The sequence below is a fragment of the Entelurus aequoreus genome, linkage group LG11 (assembly GCF_033978785.1).
Source record: "Entelurus aequoreus isolate RoL-2023_Sb linkage group LG11, RoL_Eaeq_v1.1, whole genome shotgun sequence".
In the NCBI taxonomy this organism is placed as follows: domain Eukaryota; kingdom Metazoa; phylum Chordata; class Actinopteri; order Syngnathiformes; family Syngnathidae; genus Entelurus; species Entelurus aequoreus.
This window is the reverse complement of record NC_084741.1, coordinates 49,879,103-49,899,246: the sequence shown is the minus strand read 5'-3', so window position 1 is coordinate 49,899,246 and position 20,144 is coordinate 49,879,103. Positions and strand designations below refer to the sequence as shown.

The 20,144-nt window shown below is 38.4% G+C and overlaps 2 protein-coding genes across 4 annotated transcripts in view; one reads left to right on the top strand and one right to left on the bottom strand.

The window, feature by feature from the left end:
* Nucleotides 1–2,719, top strand: part of cmc1 (C-x(9)-C motif containing 1) — an 11,772-nt gene extending 9,053 nt beyond the window's left edge. Inside the window, exons 3-4 of the mRNA XM_062063476.1 lie at nucleotides 826–916; nucleotides 1,093–2,719. Coding sequence (XP_061919460.1) covers nucleotides 826–916; nucleotides 1,093–1,213 — 212 coding nt within the window. The 3' untranslated portion in view covers nucleotides 1,214–2,719. The remainder of the gene's footprint in view (nucleotides 1–825; nucleotides 917–1,092) is intronic.
* azi2 (5-azacytidine induced 2) lies at nucleotides 2,709–20,144 on the bottom strand. 3 transcript variants are annotated; one of them, XM_062063474.1, is made up of 8 exons: nucleotides 19,994–20,144; nucleotides 15,526–15,776; nucleotides 14,383–14,499; nucleotides 13,025–13,124; nucleotides 10,590–10,723; nucleotides 10,385–10,446; nucleotides 8,187–8,314; nucleotides 2,709–3,898 (listed from the first exon to the last, which is right to left on the bottom strand). In XM_062063474.1, the coding sequence occupies exons 2-8, from the start codon at nucleotides 15,742–15,744 to the stop codon at nucleotides 3,480–3,482; spliced, it is 1,179 nt and encodes a 392-aa protein (XP_061919458.1). In that variant the 5' UTR covers nucleotides 15,745–15,776; nucleotides 19,994–20,144; the 3' UTR covers nucleotides 2,709–3,479. The 3 variants fall into 3 exon arrangements, with proteins under 3 accessions (XP_061919458.1, XP_061919457.1, XP_061919459.1); XM_062063473.1 differs by having other exon boundaries at nucleotides 20,005–20,144; XM_062063475.1 differs by having other exon boundaries at nucleotides 8,187–8,311; nucleotides 20,005–20,144.

Here is a 20,144-nt window from a genome sequence, read left to right as displayed (position 1 = left end):
GTTTCTTGTTACAAATGATCTGTTTTTAAAATATGCAGGTCATGAATGTTTATTTCATGAAACAAAAAGAAATGTAAAAATGCATCATCAATGTACATAAATTAAGATGCAACAATATTCTATTTTTAATCTAATCGTAGCTCCTGAATTGTAATCGAATTGTGAGGTGCCCAAAGATTCCCATCTCTACACGTCATCGTACATTATTGTTGATATTCCAGACATCTGTGGTTGCTTTTTCTGGCTTGGACAAAATGCCCGCGACAGCCGGTAAATGTCATTTTATGTAGACATTTTTTAAAAATTCACATGTGTAGACATACTTTTTGTTGAGATGTATTTTTGAGAACATCTGCATTTGTTCCTTCTTGGAGAGTTCTATTTTCCAACAGTCTAAGAGTCCTTTAATGTGTCATGTTATTGTCTTTTTCAGTCATTATTGCTACTTTTGGTGGCAATCTGGCTCCTTTTAGTAAAAATGGTTAGTGCAATGCATCTTAATACTAATGTGGCCTCTGCTGTTTGTTGATTAAAAAAAAACATACATTTGATCATTTTTTACATGGATTTTCTTTGGAAAGAATATAAAAAATAAAAATAGTGAAATCTTTTAAACATATATTCATTCATTAAATCGCAAAACATGTGGTCAGGGTGTAAATAATTTTGGACTAAACTCTAAAAATTTGTTTGTTGTCAATAGTGTTAGTGAGACAAAATTGAGTCTTTGCTGTGCTCACTTTACAAATTTTTGCATTTTTTGCAAATAAACTAAATATCTGCTTCCATCTAATATCTCACTCCTACACCTCTTCTTCTCTCCAGCTTTCAACCACTGCTGCAAAGAGACGGGTTTCTTGATGGTGGTGAAGTGCCGAGAGGAGAACGCCGCCTTGAAGGACTGTCTGACACAACAGTGAGTACTTAGCAGTTTTCTTCTCACACAGTACCAGCACCCTTGTGCTGTTACATTTTGTGTTGTTACACTTCTCTTTAAGTCTCAGTAGCACAGCCATACATTAATCTTGTCACATGATCAAGTATATTCCAGTAAGATTGTTTTATTTCCCTTGCCTTTTTGTCCTTCACCAGCTACAAGGACCCGGCCTTTTATGAGATATGTAAGCAGGAATACATCCAGGAAAGAACAGAGTTTGAGAGGACGGGGATCCCTGCTAAGAATAGGAAACAAAAACTCCCAACCAGTATGTAAATACCTCAGTTTTGTTGCAGTGTTTCTGTTTGAGGGCTGACATGTGTCACAGGAACCCACGTAGGCAAGAATTGTATTTCATCAAACAAACAATGTATGTCTACATCATCTTTGCAAAACATTGACCTACAATTGTTGTAGATAAAAACATTTGACTAAATATCAATTACGTGTTTTAAAAAAAGAAAAGACACAGAAAAGTATACTGATCATGTTTCATGTCATTAAAAGTGACACACATCTATTGTCTTATTTCCCAAATGGTTATGTAATTATAATTAAAATGTTCAGGTCCAATGTCACACAATCATTTTTGTAAATTATGCATGCAATATAATTAATGGTGTTTTTTATTTTAAAGATGTTAGTATACTTGTCAGAGTAGAGTACATTAGAAATGTATTTTTCATACTGTATATCTATATTTAGTGTTTGAGCAGCACTATAATGTATGCTTATTTTAATATGGGAACAAATCTAGTAACATTGTGAAGAATAATCTGCCTTTTTATAAGGAAACTGTCTGAAGATGTTTACTTTTTTTTCTTAACAAATAAGCAACACATGCTTTGTGCCGGTATTGATTAGCTGTTATTTTTTGGGAAATACAATTATTTCTGCAGGGTTTTAATCTCAAACTGAACCACGTGCATGGAAAAAAACCCAAAACTTTACACATTGGTCTTTTCATTTCTTTAGTTGTCATATTTACAAGTGCAGTAAATCTAAAATAGATATCTACTGTACATTGCATTTTGGTTTGCAAATCGTTTACAGGAGTAAGAAACTGCTGCTGTAAAGTAAAATGAAATGCTTATTAGAGGAAAAAAGAGAAGAGTGGTCATGAAAGTAAATGAATGTCCTTTTGTACACAGTTTCTTTTCTTAGCACCCAGCTCACGTTTCTCCAGGTTAATATTGTCTCTCATATTCAACAGACATTAAAATAAACAAGGAAAGATTACTCATAGTTTGGAGTGCAAAACTGCATTTGGCAGGGTGCTTACGGCCATCATGTACATTTGACTTACACATCTAAATACATTGTTCCTTCACTTGATCAATTCATCTGACACGTAAAAAATAGGACAAACGTCCCTCATAATGCAGAACACATTGATTTGATTTACATCAGCACAGTACATGTTTTAATTACACTGAGTCACAAGCTCCCTATTGTACCCCCGCCAACCTCCCCAAAAAAAGATAGGCATCTGTCAGTAGTACTGCCACTAATATGTAAACACAAGGAAAGTTAAAGAGACATGAGAATTTTGGTTATCAACTTGTTGGTGAAGTGGTGAAGATGTGGCTGGAATCCTGTTTTTTAGTTTAAAATGTGTTTAAGCCTTGTTAATGTAGCCGGCAATTCAAACCTTGTTGATCAAATCGGATCTCAAAGCTCTTTGTCACGCATCAGCATTTCTGTTTTACATGCATGGGTTGGAAGTATCGCACGCAAATAGTGATGCACAATAAACACACCAAACTATGAGCAGTGGAAAACAAAACATGCATACATTTTATGACAATTTATGGTGCGCAACTTGTCAGTCACAAAGTCTGTCTGGTGTGGCTTTATTTTTGACTCATACGAATAGCTGAGGTTTGAGCAGTACTCCCAAGTCTTCATGACGTTAGTGTTGTTTGTGTGATGACAACACTGATCTGATGTAAAAATGTATGGCGAATCAGATCTGGGGAACAAGGCCTTCATATTAACGACACAAAGTGACTATAAGTGAATATTAAATCACTAAACTAGGTATGTTTCATTTGCTGTTTTGGACTAAATCTCTCCATCACGACACAGATACACATCAAACACCAAGGCCTCGTTCCTAAAAAACCTCCTTACATGGTGAGGCAAACGATTCTATAGTTTGTACTTGATTGAAAACAGGGAACAATAAAGAAAATAATCAGATTCCGAATGATGTGATGCAAGCATAAGAGAGGCCAGAAATGAGGACCACGCAATGCTCTGCAGACACAGGCACAATTTGATGCACACACACAAGTAAAATGCTGCAAAAAAAGGACACACAACTGGGGTCCTCGAATGGTCCTTCATAAACAGTCTTTGCATGGTTAGATATGGTCATCAGTGCGGCGTTGTTAGATATATTCAGTCTTCGCCACATAAAGGCCTCTTCTGGCCTTCACCTAGTTCCAGGCCAGCCCAGCAGGGAGTGGTCTTATCAATTTAAGGCAGATAGGTGGTAGCAATGTGGCAGGCTTAGAAAGTCACTCCATGAGGGTCTCCCTCAAAAGGGCTTGACCCACTCTGTATTAGGAGGACTCCGAGGACTTAAGTTTCCAATTGAGGAAGATGAATTTGAGGCAGCAGAGTGTCCCTCCCAGAAAAGGGCATCGCTCGGTTTGGGCGGGCTCGGGAAGGACCTCGAGCTGTCATCTATGGATGCCTGGTTAAGAGGAGGCGGGGGCAAAACAACAGAAGAGGTCTCGTTCCCGATCAAAGCTTCTCCGTGTGTTGGCCACGGACCGTTGTACCAGCAGTCGTCCCTCAAACTGTCCGGTGGCAGAGTGCTGCTTGGACCACCAGTAGGGGGACAAGGACGCCCAGAACAAGAGGGCAGTGGTGGAGCGCTAGGGGGTCGATGTACTGGAGCCCGGAGGACTGGATGGTGGTTCGTCTCCACGTCTTCCAGACACTGAATTGGAACTGGAATAGAAGGTGAAAAAAAATAAATCATCACTTTGTTAATTTACTGTGCAGTGGTACCTCAACTTTGGCTAATAATAAAATAATGCTTTAAATTACAACCAAAATTGTGCGTTACAAGCATTCTCACCACAAGTTGGTGTAAAAAATGTTACAGAACCCCCGTAAAATCCGACCAAAACATCTGGTCTTACTCGCAAGCATTGACTTATAGCTGGAGATCGACATGACTTTGTCTTCCAACCATGGGAAGGAAGAACGTGTGAAGGACAGTACTAAGAGAAAGCTGACGACATTCAATGAGAAAAAAATAAATAATCAAAAACATGCCCGTGCTTGTAGCTGACTAGGCGAAGAAAATCGAGCATATCACTGCCAGTCTGCACCAGAATGAGTCTAACGCCAGCCAAGAATGTTAAAATATCTAATCGGCAGACATTTGTGCATGAAAATACTGTAGTTGTTTGTACTACATTCTATTGTATTGTTTTTTCATACAATATTATTTAAAAGGTACTTTAAAAAAATCATTATACATGAATGCTGTTATGAATAATTTCAGTTAATTTCAATGGGAGATGTTGATTTCAGATACAAGTGTTTTGAGAAGCAATTACACTTGTAAGTAGAGGTACTCCTGTATTACCGTATTTTCCGGACTAAAAGGCACACTTAAAATCCTTTTTTTTCCTCAAAACTCGACAGTGCGCCTAATGTACAGAATAATTCTGGTTTTGCTCACCGACCTCGAAGCAATTTTTTTTGGTACATGGTGTAAAGATAAGTGTGACCAGTAGATGACAGTCAAACATAAGAGATATGTGGTAAGAGGTATGATGCAAGTAAACAACACCAACATTTCATATGTTCCACTGAAAATATAGAAGGCGCTCAAAAAAAACAATCAAAATGTTTTAGTACTAATTTGGTAACCTATGAAGCCGCACCGCTTGGTGGACTGTCAGCACATTAAATATACACGTATTATTATGGTGTGTGTGTGTATAAGGTAAGACATTATCTGGCATTTTGTTTTGCAATATTATGCAAAAGCAACTTTTCTTACCTGCTGATCTATATTTGGGATCTTCATAAATCCTAAAAATTTGCGCGTCGTCCGCTTTTGTAGCCCGTACCGACGACATAGTTGATAAGCGGTGAGGTAGAAAAGTTAAATCAAATCAAATTAGCTTCATGGCATGGCCTCTTTACTTCATGTGAGTGATTATGATTGACGACACCTGTTGACTTCCCTGAGCCCATTTAAATAGGGCTCATGTGATGCAGTCATTAGACTCGGTTACAAACGCGACAATGGGAAGTCAAAGGAACTCCGCATAGATCTGAAAAAACTAATCATTGACTTGAAGTCAGGAAAGTCACTTGGAGCCATTTCAAAGCAGCTTAAGGTCCCAAGAGCAGCTGTGCAGATGATTCGTAAATCTAGAGTGCATGGCACAGTTTTGTCACTGCCACGATCTGGAAAAAAAGGCAAGCTATCACCTGCTGCTGAGAGAAAATTGGTCAGGATGATCGAGAGTCAACCGAGAACCACCAAAAAGCAGGTCTGCAATGAATTGGAAGCTGCTGGAACACAGGTGTCAGTGTCCACAGTCAAGCGTGTTTTGTATCGCCATGGACTGAGAGGCTACCATGCAAGAAGGAAGCCCTCGCTCCAGAAGCGACACCTTAAGGCTCGTCTAAAGTTTGCTGCTGATCACATGGACAAAGATAAGACCTTCTGGAGGAAAGTTCTGTGGTCAAATGAAACTAAAATGGAGCTGTTAGGCCACAATACCCAGCACTACATTTGGAGGAGAAAAGGTGAGGCCTTTAATCCCAGGAGCACTAGACCTACCGTCAAGCATGGTGGTGGTAGTATTATTATCTGGGCCTGTTTTGCTACCAATGGAACTGGTGCTTTACAGAAAGTAAATGGGACAATGAAAAAGGAGGATTACCTCCAAATTTTTCAGGACAACCTAAAATCATCAGCCCGGAGGTTGGGTCTTGGGCGCAGTTGGGTGTTCCAACAGGACAATGACCCTAAACACACGTCAAAAGTGGTAAAGGAATGGCTAAATCAGGATAGAATTAAGGTTTTAGAATGGCCTTCCCAAAGTCCTGACTTAAACTCTATTGAGAACACGTGGACAATGCTGAAGAAACAAGTCCATGTCAGCAAACCAACAAATTTAGCTGAACTGCACCAATTTTGTCAAGAGGAGTGGTCAAAAATTCAACCAGAAGCTTGTGGATGGCTACCAGAAGTGCCTTATTGCAGTGAAACTTGCCAAGGGACATGTAACCAAATATTAACATTGCTGTATGTATACTTTTGACCCAACATATTTGGTCACATTTTCATTAGACCCATAATAAATTCATAAAAGATCCAAACTTTATGAATTTTTTTTGTGACAAACAAGTATGTGCTCCAATCACTCTATCACAAAAAATAAGAGTTGTAGAAATGATTGGAAACTCAAGACACAGCCATGACATTATGTTCTTTACAAGTGTATTTAAACTTTTGACCACGACTGTATATGTATATGTGACAACAGAGACTATGATCATTATTGTGTGTTTTGACTTAAATGGAAAAAACGACATTGTGGTGTAAGAATGTTTTCTTCCACACAATGTCCATCCATGATCATCTTACAGATTCCAACAGAGGAATAACCTCCTCTCCATTTAGAATGCCTTTTGTTTGCCAGTCCTGCTTTCCCCATTCCTCTCCATCAATGTTATAGGATTATGTCTTCATGTTCAGTGGAATAAATAGGCGGAGGTTTATTTTCTTTCCGTATTTCGTTCTAATTTTCACCTCCTGGTCTCCTCTTCTGACACACCAAGGGAATAGACAGAAAGGCAATCTCTCTGAGAGCAGAATATTTCATCACAGAGGGAGGAGAGAAAGCCAGCTGTAATATCGCGTCTTTTATCAAACTGTTGGGAGTACTTTGATAATAGCCAAAAGCTTCTCACACCCTTTTATCAATCGACAACGAGAAGCAGCGGGAGACAACGTTGTACTTCTTTAGAAGAAACATTGAGGCGAAGCAGCTGTAACTTTTGCTCTGATGTTAGCTACATTAGTTTTGTGTGGGGATGCTCATATCTGATGCCACACAGTCGCCATGTCACAGAGACACTGTAAAATTTCAGATTTTTTCAATGTTATTCTACTCTTTGGGATTGGAAACTATGTAACCAACTTTTCACTTTCTTTTACTTTTCTTTCCTTGCACGCATAGGTGAGCCTGCCCGCCAATCTACAGTTTGTTCTTTTAAGTGACCATTTCAGTCATGTATTATTCAACATTTGGAAAGAAATGCTAAATTTCAGCTAAAACAATAACACACAATAAAGTTAGTGTGGAATGTACTTACTGAAATATTCATGGAGTGCAGGTCTTGTTGTAAATGTTGTTTTTGAGATGCTCTGCAATAATAATAATTCAAAAAAGTGCTTTCAAGGCAACCTCAAAGATGTGTTGTGCACTATACTTTATATTTTAGTCGACACAATTTACTGTCATTTTAGTCGATCAAATGTTGAGGAATTTTGTCGACAAAAACTACATTAAACAAAATTAGAACTAAAATAAATTTTTGTCAAAAGACTATAACTAAATTAAAAACAGATGTCAAAAGTAACACTGATATGAAGAAGAACAGGTAGTTGCTCACATTTCCTCATACTTTCTGAAACATTGAGGGGGTAATGGCATGAGCCGGCTAGAAAAATGTCTCAACTATAAGCTCCGTGAAGGAGCCCAGAATTGTTTTTAATTTAATTTTCACAATATTTCCTCAGTAGGCAACCTTACACTGAATTAAATACATTAACAGCAAGGAAAGTGTGTCCGGGTGGATGGTAGTAGTGGTTAGTGACGAGCTCCTTTGAGGCAAAGGACATGAGTTCAAGTCCAGGCCATACATTACTATTTTATTTTTTTATTGTAGTGATTTAACAACAATTTGTGACGAAAATGAAAATCCTATAAATTTACATATTTTAAAATGCAATTGTTAATAGGTATGGTCGCGAATGCAAAACCAGAATTGCTAGTTTTTTAACCATGAAGTGAATTTAAGGATCCATGTGCGCTGCAAAATAAATACTGGGGACACATCTAAGCTCTGGATATAGCAGCAAGGAAATGTTAAAAAGCAGTACAGGAGTAGGGAAAATGTCTGCAAAAAAATACATCCCAACCTTATGTGTGTGTGTGTGTGTGTGTGTGTGCGCGCACATGCGTGTGCATGTACTCCTCACCTTGTCTTGTCTCACTGATTAATGGTCTCAGCTTCCGAATCAGGCCTGTTTGGTGTTTCAGCCCTGAATGGAGACCGGTGAACTCTGAGCACAAAGCCTCGTATGCCTGCTGCATGCTCCTCTCTCTGCTGATGCACAGAAAATTACAGTTTTACAGTAGATTTACAGTCTAGCCGCGTTATATTGCTGCACACTGCTGGAATCGGTTGCATGCAAGTAAAAGCTGAAGACGTATTTAAAAAAATAAATAAAAATGTTTTACCAATTTTTTAAATTTGTTAGCTTCTTTTGTAATTACCAAGTGGAAGCGTTCTCAAGAAAAACACTAATTTAATCGAAAAATGTGTATTTTGTCCTCATTAGAAAACCATACAGGTGTCTAATGGAAGAGGCTTTTCAAAACATCTGGGCATTCCGATTGTAACAATAGGTGTGTGCTGAGTATGAATTAATATGGTTAATATTACATTAGGAGACCGTATGGTGTTGTTCAGGATCTAATTAAGTGAGAGAAATTTTAGGCCACTGACATAGCAGGTTACAATAGAAGTTTCACTGTTCCTGTGTATTAACAATTCATTTAAACACACAACAAATCCAAGTAATAAATTGAATACTCGACATCACACTGCACATTCTAATCTGCATTCCAAGCAGTTATCAGAAAATATAGTACATTATGAGACCTGCAACACCCAAAAGCTGTCCTTTCCACACCTGACATAAAAATGCAAATTTCATATTGCCCTAACACCAGCATGTTTTAGCACTAAGACTAAAGACAAAACGTGTGAGGGGGGCGGGGGGAAGTCTTTTCTGATTAATAAAACCTAACACCAAATGAGAAGTGCTGACATGTGAAACGGCACAAATAGAAATGCATTTATAAATTACAGTAACAGCAATTTACAAGAGCTTATGTAAAAAAAAGGTGAAGGGGAATTCCAGTTGCCACAAATTTATGCTTGTATAAGTTGCTATAATGCAAAAAAACACTAAGGCTACAGCTGGTGATGAGGACATGTCAACTTAAGGTGACGCCATCTTAATATCATTTTTCTGATATGGCCATTTTCTTTTATTAAGCTGTACCCTCCTCTAGTGGCTACAGAGGGAAACTGCAGCATGTGCTGCACTAGATCAGTCGAGGCAAAACCCTAACCAGTAACAGTTTATTCAAAACAACGAAAAGCAATGTGCATCTGGCACGCATGGCGAATTTCAGCAAATAATACCCCTATCTTACCCGAACAATATTACCATACATACAACTTATGTAATACAAACAACACAACAGGTCACAGTGGTATTAATAGGGTGTCCATTCTTACTAAGGGTGTCACATTACTAGCAAAAATAGCAATAATTTAATTGTACACGACTAAAAAGGACACCACTTTAACTATTAAATCCTGTTCGTACAAAATAACACATTTCAAAAGTGATAATTGTAAAAGCAACAAGCCATGCTGGGAAACGCATGCTCAGACTTGCCAAGCCTGCAGGATTCTGAGGGGAAAAAAATACTTTGATTGAAGTTACAAACCTCCCGGATTTTGCTGTTTTTGCGTGTGTGTAAAATATCTTAGATTTTGCCTGCGTGTTGAAAGAATGACGGTGAAATAGTCGATCAACATTATTAAAAACGAGCAATCACACAGAAACTACATCCACACCCATCCCAGCGTTCACAAAAAGCGGTGATCTTCCATGGTACCTCCCTCTCTGTTTTCCCCGCGCACAGTCTGCTCACCAGTCTGGACGCATTTACGGACTCTCAGACTGTCAGGAAATAGAACTCTTCAAGCAGTAACCAAAGAACAGAAACGCAGATATTTTCAAAAACTCACATTTCCTCCACACTATTGTTAAAAAAGTATCACATAACACCTCTGTATCTTTAAAATCTGCGCACAAATACAAAGTCCGGGAAACAACATGAATGTTTTGTTAATTGCCTGTGCATGTTAAACGATGCATGCACATGCGTGAACGGCAGGTTGAGTCAATTAATCCTGTTTGGCGTGCAATCTAAAGTGTCCTTTGAATTTGGCCCCGTGTTCGATTGAGTGTGACAGCCCTGGTATAGAAAGAGCAAAAGTGTTTGAAAGGGAGTCGTTAAAGAAACACTGCATAACAATAAAAAAAAAGACCAATGTTTGCTAATAAAAACAGTGATTTTACTTAAAACACTATACCTGGACCTGAACTCATCACATATCTGTTCCATGTTTGGTCCATTGAGGCCACGTAGTTCCTCCTGTAACAGAGTCGTAAGGGTATTTATATAGAACATTTGAACATATTGAAAACCTTTACTCCACTTTACTCTGTGATATACATCAATTGCAGCCCAGCTCTCCAAATGTGCTTTTATTTAGTTGAGGCCCAGCCCACACTTACCCCACTCCTCTCCAAATGTCTGCTATTTTCCAGTGTGAGCTTCTCCAGCTCCTCCTGAAGTTTGTAGATCTTGTGTTCGGCAGTGGCACAGTTCACTTGCCAGTAGTCTTGAGGGCTGTTCAGACTCTTCATCACTGCACAAATATTGGTCAATTTAGAGTACTTGTGAAGTGTATTCAATCACAATTATACTAAACAAAAATATAAACACAACACTTTTGTTTTTGCTCCCATTTTTCATGAGTTGCACTCAAAGAAATGTTTGTTTACTGTATACACAAAATACCTATTCCTCTCAAACTTTGTTCACAAATCTGTCTAAATCTGTTAGTGAACACTTCTTCTTTGATAATCCATCCCACCTCACAGGTGTGGCATATCAAATGCTAATTAAACAGCATGATTATTGCACAGGTGTGCCTTATGCTGCACACATTAAAAGGCAACTCTGAAATGTGCAATTTTGCTTTATTGGGCAGTCAGTATTTGGTGTGACCACCATTTGTCTCACGCAGTGCAACACATCTCCATTGCATTGAGTTGATCAGGTTGTTAATTGTGGCCTGTGGAATGTTGGTCCACTCTTCAATGGCTGTGCGAAGTTACTGGATATTGGCAGGAACTGGAACACGCTGTTGTATACGCTGATCCACAGCATTCCAAATATGCTCAATGGGTGACAAGTCCGGTGAGAATGCTGGCCATGCAAGAACTAGGATGTTTGAATTGTGTACAGATCCTTGCAACATGGGACCGTGCATTATCATGCTGCAACATGAGGCGATGGCTTCGGGTGAATGGCACAACAATGGGCCTCAGGATCTCGTCACGGTGTGTATCTGTGCATTCAAAATGCCATCAATAAAATGGTGATGCATTATCTTGGCAAAGAAGAAGTGCTCACTAAAACATATTTATACAGATTTGTGAACAATATTTGAGAGGAATAGGTTTTTTGTGTATATAGTAAAAGTTTCAGATCTTTGAGATCAACTCATGAAAAATGGGAGCAAAAACAAAAGTGTTGCGTTTATATTTTTGTTTAGTGTAAATAACCGGTGCAGGCTGAACTAATTAACTTTTTCAAGAGGCGATGTTAGTACACATTTAGTGAGCACCCTCTAAGTGTGTACAATTAAAACAATAACCAAAATGTTCAGGAACAGTTGTGCAAAAAACATCATGATGTTGGGCCTGAGCTGCTAAAAGTTTGCGTGTACTAAAACACATTTAAACTTGATAGCACACACAAAGCTGATCTACTCAACCTGTGCGCGGAGGTCTGCGTCTCTCAAGTTAACAGAATAAAGAGCGCAATCCATTTAATGTGTTTGTCTTCATAGATATTTACAATAGAGTTATCACAATCATGGGTCGATATTTGCCTTTTTTACCTGATCGCTGATTGGCTGATGAGCTGCCGAGCCCAGCCAATCTTTACCACAGCTGTGTCCCAGTTAGGGCTGCAATATATACTGTATACTATCCCAGCTGGGTTACACTCAGGGTACACCCTGGAGAAGTCGCCTCCTCATCGCAGGGCCAACACAGACATACAACAATTTACAAGCAAGTTATTTCAAAATAAAAATGTATTCTGGCACCCCATTGAGACTGTGGGTCTCTTAAGACGTAACTCTTGTGTTTGTATACTCATGTTTTTCTAAACTAAACAAAGTTGATGCTAATCAACTTGTTTGCCATCCTTTTATCCAAATGAGAATCGATAAAGAACCGGACCGCTAATCAGAATAGAATGTGGGATCTGAGTTTTACAAATCTTATCAATTCCCATCCCTTTGCAACACGCCCACTAATAGTAGAAACAATTTTATAGTTTGCAGACGTAGTTTAGCCTGTGGTATTTGGATCTTAGTAGATAAGGCCAATTATGTGTATCATGCAGGACTCTCTTGTCTGTTTTCTTTGCGTTTTTGTGTTGACATCACAGAAACGTACCAATAATTGCAAAGACAAAATATATGACACCTATATAACCTGAAATTAAACAAGACATGTTTCATTTGCAGCCCTTTGAGACACTTGTATATAAGGGCTATATAGATAAACTTTGATTGATTGATGTACACAAAAAGAAACATGACTGCATACATTTCTGACTATATTGCTAAAGCGACAATAATTACAAGTCAATTATATAAGAAGGATAAAAAGTACACTGCGAAAGGAATTGTGTATCGTACCAACCTAAGCATTGAAAACAATCTCCAGCTCATTCGCTACTATGTTTACAAAGGCTTAGAGTTATGAGCAATGTTTTTTTCCGTTTAATAAAAAAACGTATGTACTACCCGTGCATTAAGAATTTTAACATATCTATTTTTTTCCTTAAATTTTTTTTAGATGTACCACTATTATGTAACTGGATTGAACACATGGTCAAAGTCTGAATGTTTTGACTTTGCTCAACAAACCTTGGCTGGTCTCCATCTCTGTCCTCAGCTGAAGCAACTCTAGCTCTTTGCTTTGGAGCTGCTCTGTCAGCAGCCGCTCACTCTCACTCTTCTCTTTTTTCTGGTGGCCAAAGTGGGGAGACAATGAACACAAAGGGAAAGGAGAGGGTGCACTCATAGTAATGCAGCAAACATGGTCTAGGTCCCAGATGAGGTTGCCGACTTGCAGGTGTCATTTCAGATTTACCTTGGGAGTGGGTTTACATTAAGGCTGCACGATTAGTCGAAATTGAATCGACATTGAGGAAAATAACCGCAAGAGGCTTAGTTTTTGTTTAGTTTTTTTCTCTGCCGTCACCGGCATTTAGACTGTCAGCAATATTCGCCAATCAGAACTGTTGAGCCTCCATTTGTTTGTCTCTAGCTTCAAATAGCAAGAAAGGCGTCTTACTTTGCACCCAAGCGCATCTATATATCAGTAGAATTAACTGAACAGAGTGTCCCATCTTTTAAGTCATTCATAATCTTTGTCTTGGCGAAGACTAGAGCTGGGCGGCGCCGCCAACACATAGTACAGAGAGCCTTGTGACTTGCCAGTGAGAAGTGCGGTAAAATAACACCAATTAAAGAGGAAAACATTAAGATTGTAAAGCCAAATTACCCAGTTGTGGGAATATTTTAGCTTCAAATCGGATGGGCGATTTGACCCCATCAACACGGACGAACAAGCAAAATGCCGTCATGATCACGTTATAGCAATAAACAAAAAGACAACGTCCGACCTCAATTTTCTAACTGTGGAAAAAAATGCATTCCGTTCAATATGTACTTGGGTAAAATGATTGCTTACTAAAATTAGTCAATTTTATTTTTTGTTTATTTACTTAGGATATAGTTATTTACCTTCCAATTACTGTACAATGGTAAACAATTCTACAGTAAAGAGAAAAAAAAGTTTATATCCTTTTAAATGGTCACTTGCATTGTTATTATTATATATTATGATTACATACATTATAAACACTATCGTTTTAATTGATTATTTAGTTAAAGAGCATGCTGTAGACAAAAGCTCTGAGTCTGTCTGCATATAGCCAAATATATAAACACAAAACATATAAACACATATACTGTATAAATTCTAGTTGGTAGGGAAAAAAAAGGCCAGCTGTCGTCTTATAATTAATTTTTACTAGTTAAACAGTTTGAGCAGAACAAAACAAAGCTTCATACAAACCAGTTATGATTTTTCTCTTAGAGAAACTTCCTCTATTAAATAGCTGATACGCCCCAGAAAATATAAATACAGTAAATAAATAACTATTTGCAGCACATTAAAAATAAGTGTGAGAAAGATTCCTTTCATTGCTACAACCCACCAGTTTGTTAAGCTCCATCTGCAGGTCCTCCTTTTCAATATAGATACCTCGATATGCGCTGAAGGCCTTGTTTACATATTGGGGACCCTCTGATGGCGGTGCCTCAGGCCGAAAGAGCTAGAACAGTAACATAAGGGTACACAGAGAAAAGATGATGAGTGCAGATATTGTTTTCCTTCCACCAAATCCTATTTACATGGTTCTTACACTTTTTCATCACTGACTTTCCATGACATCTTCTCATATTTCACTTCCAATATATTTAGTCTTTACTTCTGCTCCATCCCACAGCCTCATGTATGAATACAATTGGTGGACAAACAGAAGTTTTGGTTTTTGTCAAACAGCACTACATATGCCATTTGTTGGGACACTAGTGACAGTAAGGGTTTTTTAAACTGCAGAGCAAGCCCACTTGTTCTCAACACAAGTATATTTCCCTGCAATCTGGCTGTCGGGGAACACAGCGACAAAAATAAGGCTTGTGTCCTCGACTTGAATGAGTAGAATTAATTCTTGCATTTCAAGTGCCAACAGTATCTCGACTTTGAGGACTTAAATTTCTTGCAGAAGCGTCCAAAGTTGTCTGCTTTGTTGCTGTGGAAACTGTAGTAGTGCTGCTCGCTGTCCTCACAGCATCAGCGTTCATAAATTCAACTGTGGGTTTTATGCTGCTGGTAAACTGCGGCTAGAGTTTCATGCTTTTAACCCCCTTCACGTGGCTGCCTTGCCCATATTCGAAATGTCAAATGTTTTACATTTAGCATCGTCACTACGCTATCAAAAGTAACTAGTTAGTGGATGTGCCTGCAGTAAGTAAGCGCTTCCATGCCACATACCCACACAGACTAAACGGAATATTCACACAACCGAAATATCATAACGGCCCGTAGGAATTTATATTTCATTAGGACACATCAACTTTGTTTGGATTAATGCAACTTTAGATATACAGTATTTCCACGACTTTTCCAAAACTTTTTAAATAAATCTTATTTTCCATTATTTTTTTCCAAGGCCTGAAAATAGCATTTTAAAATTCCATGACTTTTCCAGTTTTTGCATGACCTTGCAAACAATGTATTTACATTCCTACTGTTTTAAACTGCTGAACACATGATCAATTTTGGCTCACATGCATACCTTGTCCTCCAGTTGCTTGACTCGTTTCCTTAGCAATGTGTTCTCTCGTTCAGTCTCTCTTAGCCGCTTCTTGATGTCCTCGTAGGCTGTGACGAGGGCAAAGTGAGAAGCTACAGATTCATCGCCAGCACATACTGATACGGGACTCTCTCCAGCAGCGGTGTAGGCTGTCTCGTATTTCAGGATGCAGATGTCATCATCCACAGCCAGGGCCTCCATGGCTGCACAGGGTGACTAAAAATCAAAAAAACCTGTGGGATTGCAATGCAGAAATTTTTCAATGTAGACATTTGGCAGGGAGGAGAAATAACTTGTGAGAGCGTTACTTTGCCTCTGTTGTACATATAGAAAACAGTAACAGGAATCATGCTACTCATCACTTCCTGAATGTATTTGCATACGCTTTATAGAATGACTGCAAACACACTTACAAAGAGGCCAAATTGATTGATTAGAATCAGGCAAAAATTAATAGAAGGTTGAACAGCTTTGTAGTGTCAGCATTTTGACAACGCAACGACTCGCTGAGCCAAAGCACTGCATGTAAAATACTTGGCACAAGCTTCAGCAACAGCATTACAGACTGCATGCGGTTTTAGATGTAAAAAAATGTTTACATACAAAACTCACAACGCAGAAAATGGTTCAACCACACAACTAGATGTCTGGTTGTTGCTAAGTGATTCTCAAACTGTGGTGAGCGTACCACTAGTCAGAGCCGTCTATAGGGAGAGTATGGACAACTCTGTTTCAGACGATCTCCTTAACAATTGGTCTAAAGCGCCTCACGTGACGACAGCGCGCCATGTTAGACACCAATTTAGAGCCACCGCTAAGCAACACTACACTTCCTGATTAGACATTCCTTTAATTGAATAGTTTTTTTTCCATTTAAACATGCCCTGTGGTGAGGCATGTGGATGCTCCACTCACCAAAAATGCGGGAAGCATTTGCATCGCATCAAAGAAAATGATGGGAAAGTAAAGGTTAGCCGGCAAGGCTAGAGTGCTAATGAATGACGACAGTATCTTGTGTGAGGTACGCAAGCATACATACGCATGGGAAAGGTGTTATATTTCACTCTCAGTAACAGTGAATTAATACGCTTTGCCTGACAAAACTTTGTCCAAAATTGTACCTTTTCTGCATGTTCACCAATAATTTAAACTAAACTAATACATATTACAGTAAAAAGCAGCATTAGTTCAATATTCAAGTATGGTGATAATAAAATCAGGAAGCCATGCAGACTCGTCACAGCAAAACCTATAAAAAAAATATTGATAAAAACCAAAAGTAAAAGCACAGACATATATAGCGCAGTGATTACAAAATATATTAGAAGCAGACACCACAGACAAAAATCATAATTTCTCCGTAACTGTTGGTCCAAAAGCTAATGATGATTTTGGCAAAATGAGGTTAATAAATTTTTTTGGGTCGTTTTGTATTTTCTGACGTACACTTGAGCAGCGGGAGCGTGTTAGACAGCCTGCTATTCACGAAACATTGTATGATTGTATACAGCGAAGTGCATCAAATATGGCAGCAAAAATGCCCCAAAATTCAACTTTGACGAAAAGAATGTTTTATTGTAGGTTTATGAGATGGAGTATGTTTACAACTATATTTAGAGAGCCAAGTGTTTTACGAGGTGTTGAAAAACTTTGAGAACCACTGCTATAGCCCAGTGACTCTCCAACTATGGTACATGCACCACTAATAGTATCCAATCCAATCCACTTTATTTATGTAGCACATTTTAAACAACAAAAATGTTTCCAAAGTGATGCACAAAAATATTAAAAACAAGTTTCAAATACTATCCTTAGCTCAACCAATGACTGAATAAAAACAAAATAAAAAAAATATAAAACTAATATAAAAATAATATGATTAAAAACGATTTTAAAGGGTAAAACCAATGAAAACAATAAATAGAATTAACAATTTAATAACACAGAGGATCACACAACTCACATAGTGTTAAAAGCCAGAGAATAAAAGTGGGTCTTAAGACGAGACTTAAAACACTCCAATGTGGGAGCAGTAGTAGGCGTGCTCCATCTATTAGTATATGCCAAATAATCACTTCATTAAAGTACAGTGTTTTATTTTCCTTAAAACACAGCGTTACTGTTCAAACTGTGTGTAATGTCACAATCCCCAAAAATATTACATATAAAGTACCAATGATTGTCACACACACACACACGAGTTGTGGTGAGATTATCCTCTGCATTTGACCCATCACCCTCACCCCGAGAGGTGAGGAGAGCAGTGAGCAGCAGCGGTGGCCGTGCCCGGGAATCATTTTGGTGATTTAACCCCCAATTCCAATGCTGAGTGGCAAGCAGGGAGGTAATGGGTCCCATTTTTATAGTCTTTGGTATGACTCGGCCCATCTCAGGGCGGACACTCTAACCACAAGGCGACTGAGCAGCTGAAAATACTCCACTGTGGGAGCAGTAGTAGGCTCCATCTATTGGTATGCCAAATAATCAGTTCATTAAAGTGCAGTGTTTTATTTTCCTTAAAACACAGTGTTACTGTTCAAACTGTGTGTAATGTCACAGTGGCCAAAAATATTACATATGCTTGTTAGATAACAGCCCTGCCTTGTTTTTAATGAAACCTTAGGCCTACTACGCTGCATTTCAATGCTGGTCATTATGATGGTACTTGGAGAGCCAAGTGTTTTCTGAGGTGGTACTTGGTTTGAGAACCACTGTTTAAGTCTGTTAACAATGTATACTAGTGATGGGTCCGGCAACACCGATGCATAGGCGCATGCGTCGAGCTCATAGAGAAAAACCCTGTGTCGGTGCACGTACCACTTTTAGAAAGTCACATGACCGATCATGAGCTGTTTCGGTCACGTGACCAATACGCGAACTGTGTCGCACTGACGCCTCCTCTGTGCCCTGTGAGCGGGTCTTTTCTGCAGCCGGAGAAATAATAACTAAGAAGAGAAATCGTCTAAAATGTTGGAAAAACTGTTTTTTTTAAATAAAAATGTGTAAAAAATAAAAATTCCCAGTCCACAAGCATCCTCATTCACAACACGTTCTCTTAGATTTCCATGTTATGATACATGTTCACATTATTTATTGACTGTATCTAAGAAAAGATAAAAATATATTTTTATTTAAATGAAGATATGAAATAATCCTAAATGAAATACAATGACTTTGTTTATATTATTTTGTATACACTTCCGTACAAAAGTTTGGGGTCACCCAAACAATTTTGTGGAATAGCCTTCATTTCTAAGAACAAGAATAGACTGTCGAGTTTCAGATGAAAGTTCTCTTTTTCTGGCCATTTTGAGTGTTTAATTGACCCCACAAATGTGATGCTCCAGAAACTCAATCTGCTCAAAGGAAAGTCAGTTTTGTAGCTTCTGTAACGAGCTAAACTGTTTTCAGATGTGTGAACATGATTGCACAAGTGTTTTCTAATAATCAATTAGCCTTCTGAGCCAATGAGCAAACACATTGTACCATTAGAACACTGGAGTGATAGTTCACTGGAAATGGGCCTCTACACACCTATGTAGATATTGCACCAAAAACCAGACATTTGCAGCTAGAATAGTCATTTACCACATTAGCATTGTATAGAGTGTATTTCTTTAAACTTAATACTAGTTTAAAGTTATCTTCATTGAAAAGTACAGTGCTTTTCCTTCAAAAATAAGGACATTTCAATGTGACCCCAAACTTTTGAACGGTAATGTATATAATATGTATATTATTCTATTGTAATATTTTTCTATTTTGTTTCCATTTACACCCCCATTATTTACTTTTTAAATTCGATCTTAATTTTGTACACTGCTGCTGGAATTGTAATTTTCCTGAGGGAACTCTCCTGAAGGAATCAATAAAGTACTATCTATCTATCTATTGTATATACTAGGTCATAAAATCAGTGTCAGTTGAGTCTGTCCATAGGTTGCCTGTAGTGATTTTTAATGTCCAGCAGATGTCCGTATTTAGTGACACAGTATCAATACAGTTTTGCAATATGTCGAAACGCTTCATGACGCCTCATCAACCCATCACTAAATTGTGTACAATATTCAACGTTGATATCAATGCTTCACCCAAGAAGTTGAAACCCGGTGTAAACATTAAGACGGCCTAACAAAATCATAAACTAACCTTCCTGTTATAATCGGTACGTAAACAATCGATGAATCCAACTTATTCAATGCTAACCTCGTAATTTAGCTTCCACCAAATGTTAAAAAACACCCACTCACAAACACGTTGGTTTACATTCTTAAGTCACGCAGTAGAGAAAGCATCACTATTGTTAGACAGGACACAAAAAACACGAACATTATAAAGGTAACAACTGGGCTACACGACGAGGCAACCGCGAGCTAGCGCTATATCAACATATTGTGGTTGTCTGACGCTAGCCTCAGCAAAAGGAGTCATTTGATCGCAGCACACTCGCCTTTCACGAACCGTATAAAACGCTGTCCTCGGGTTATAGGTCCGGTGGCAGCGATGGGAATATCATTTCTTAGGGATAAAAGCCATGTATTTCCGTGGAAAACAATGGAGTGATGCTGGACACTTTGCACCTTGACAGAGCTGACAGACCA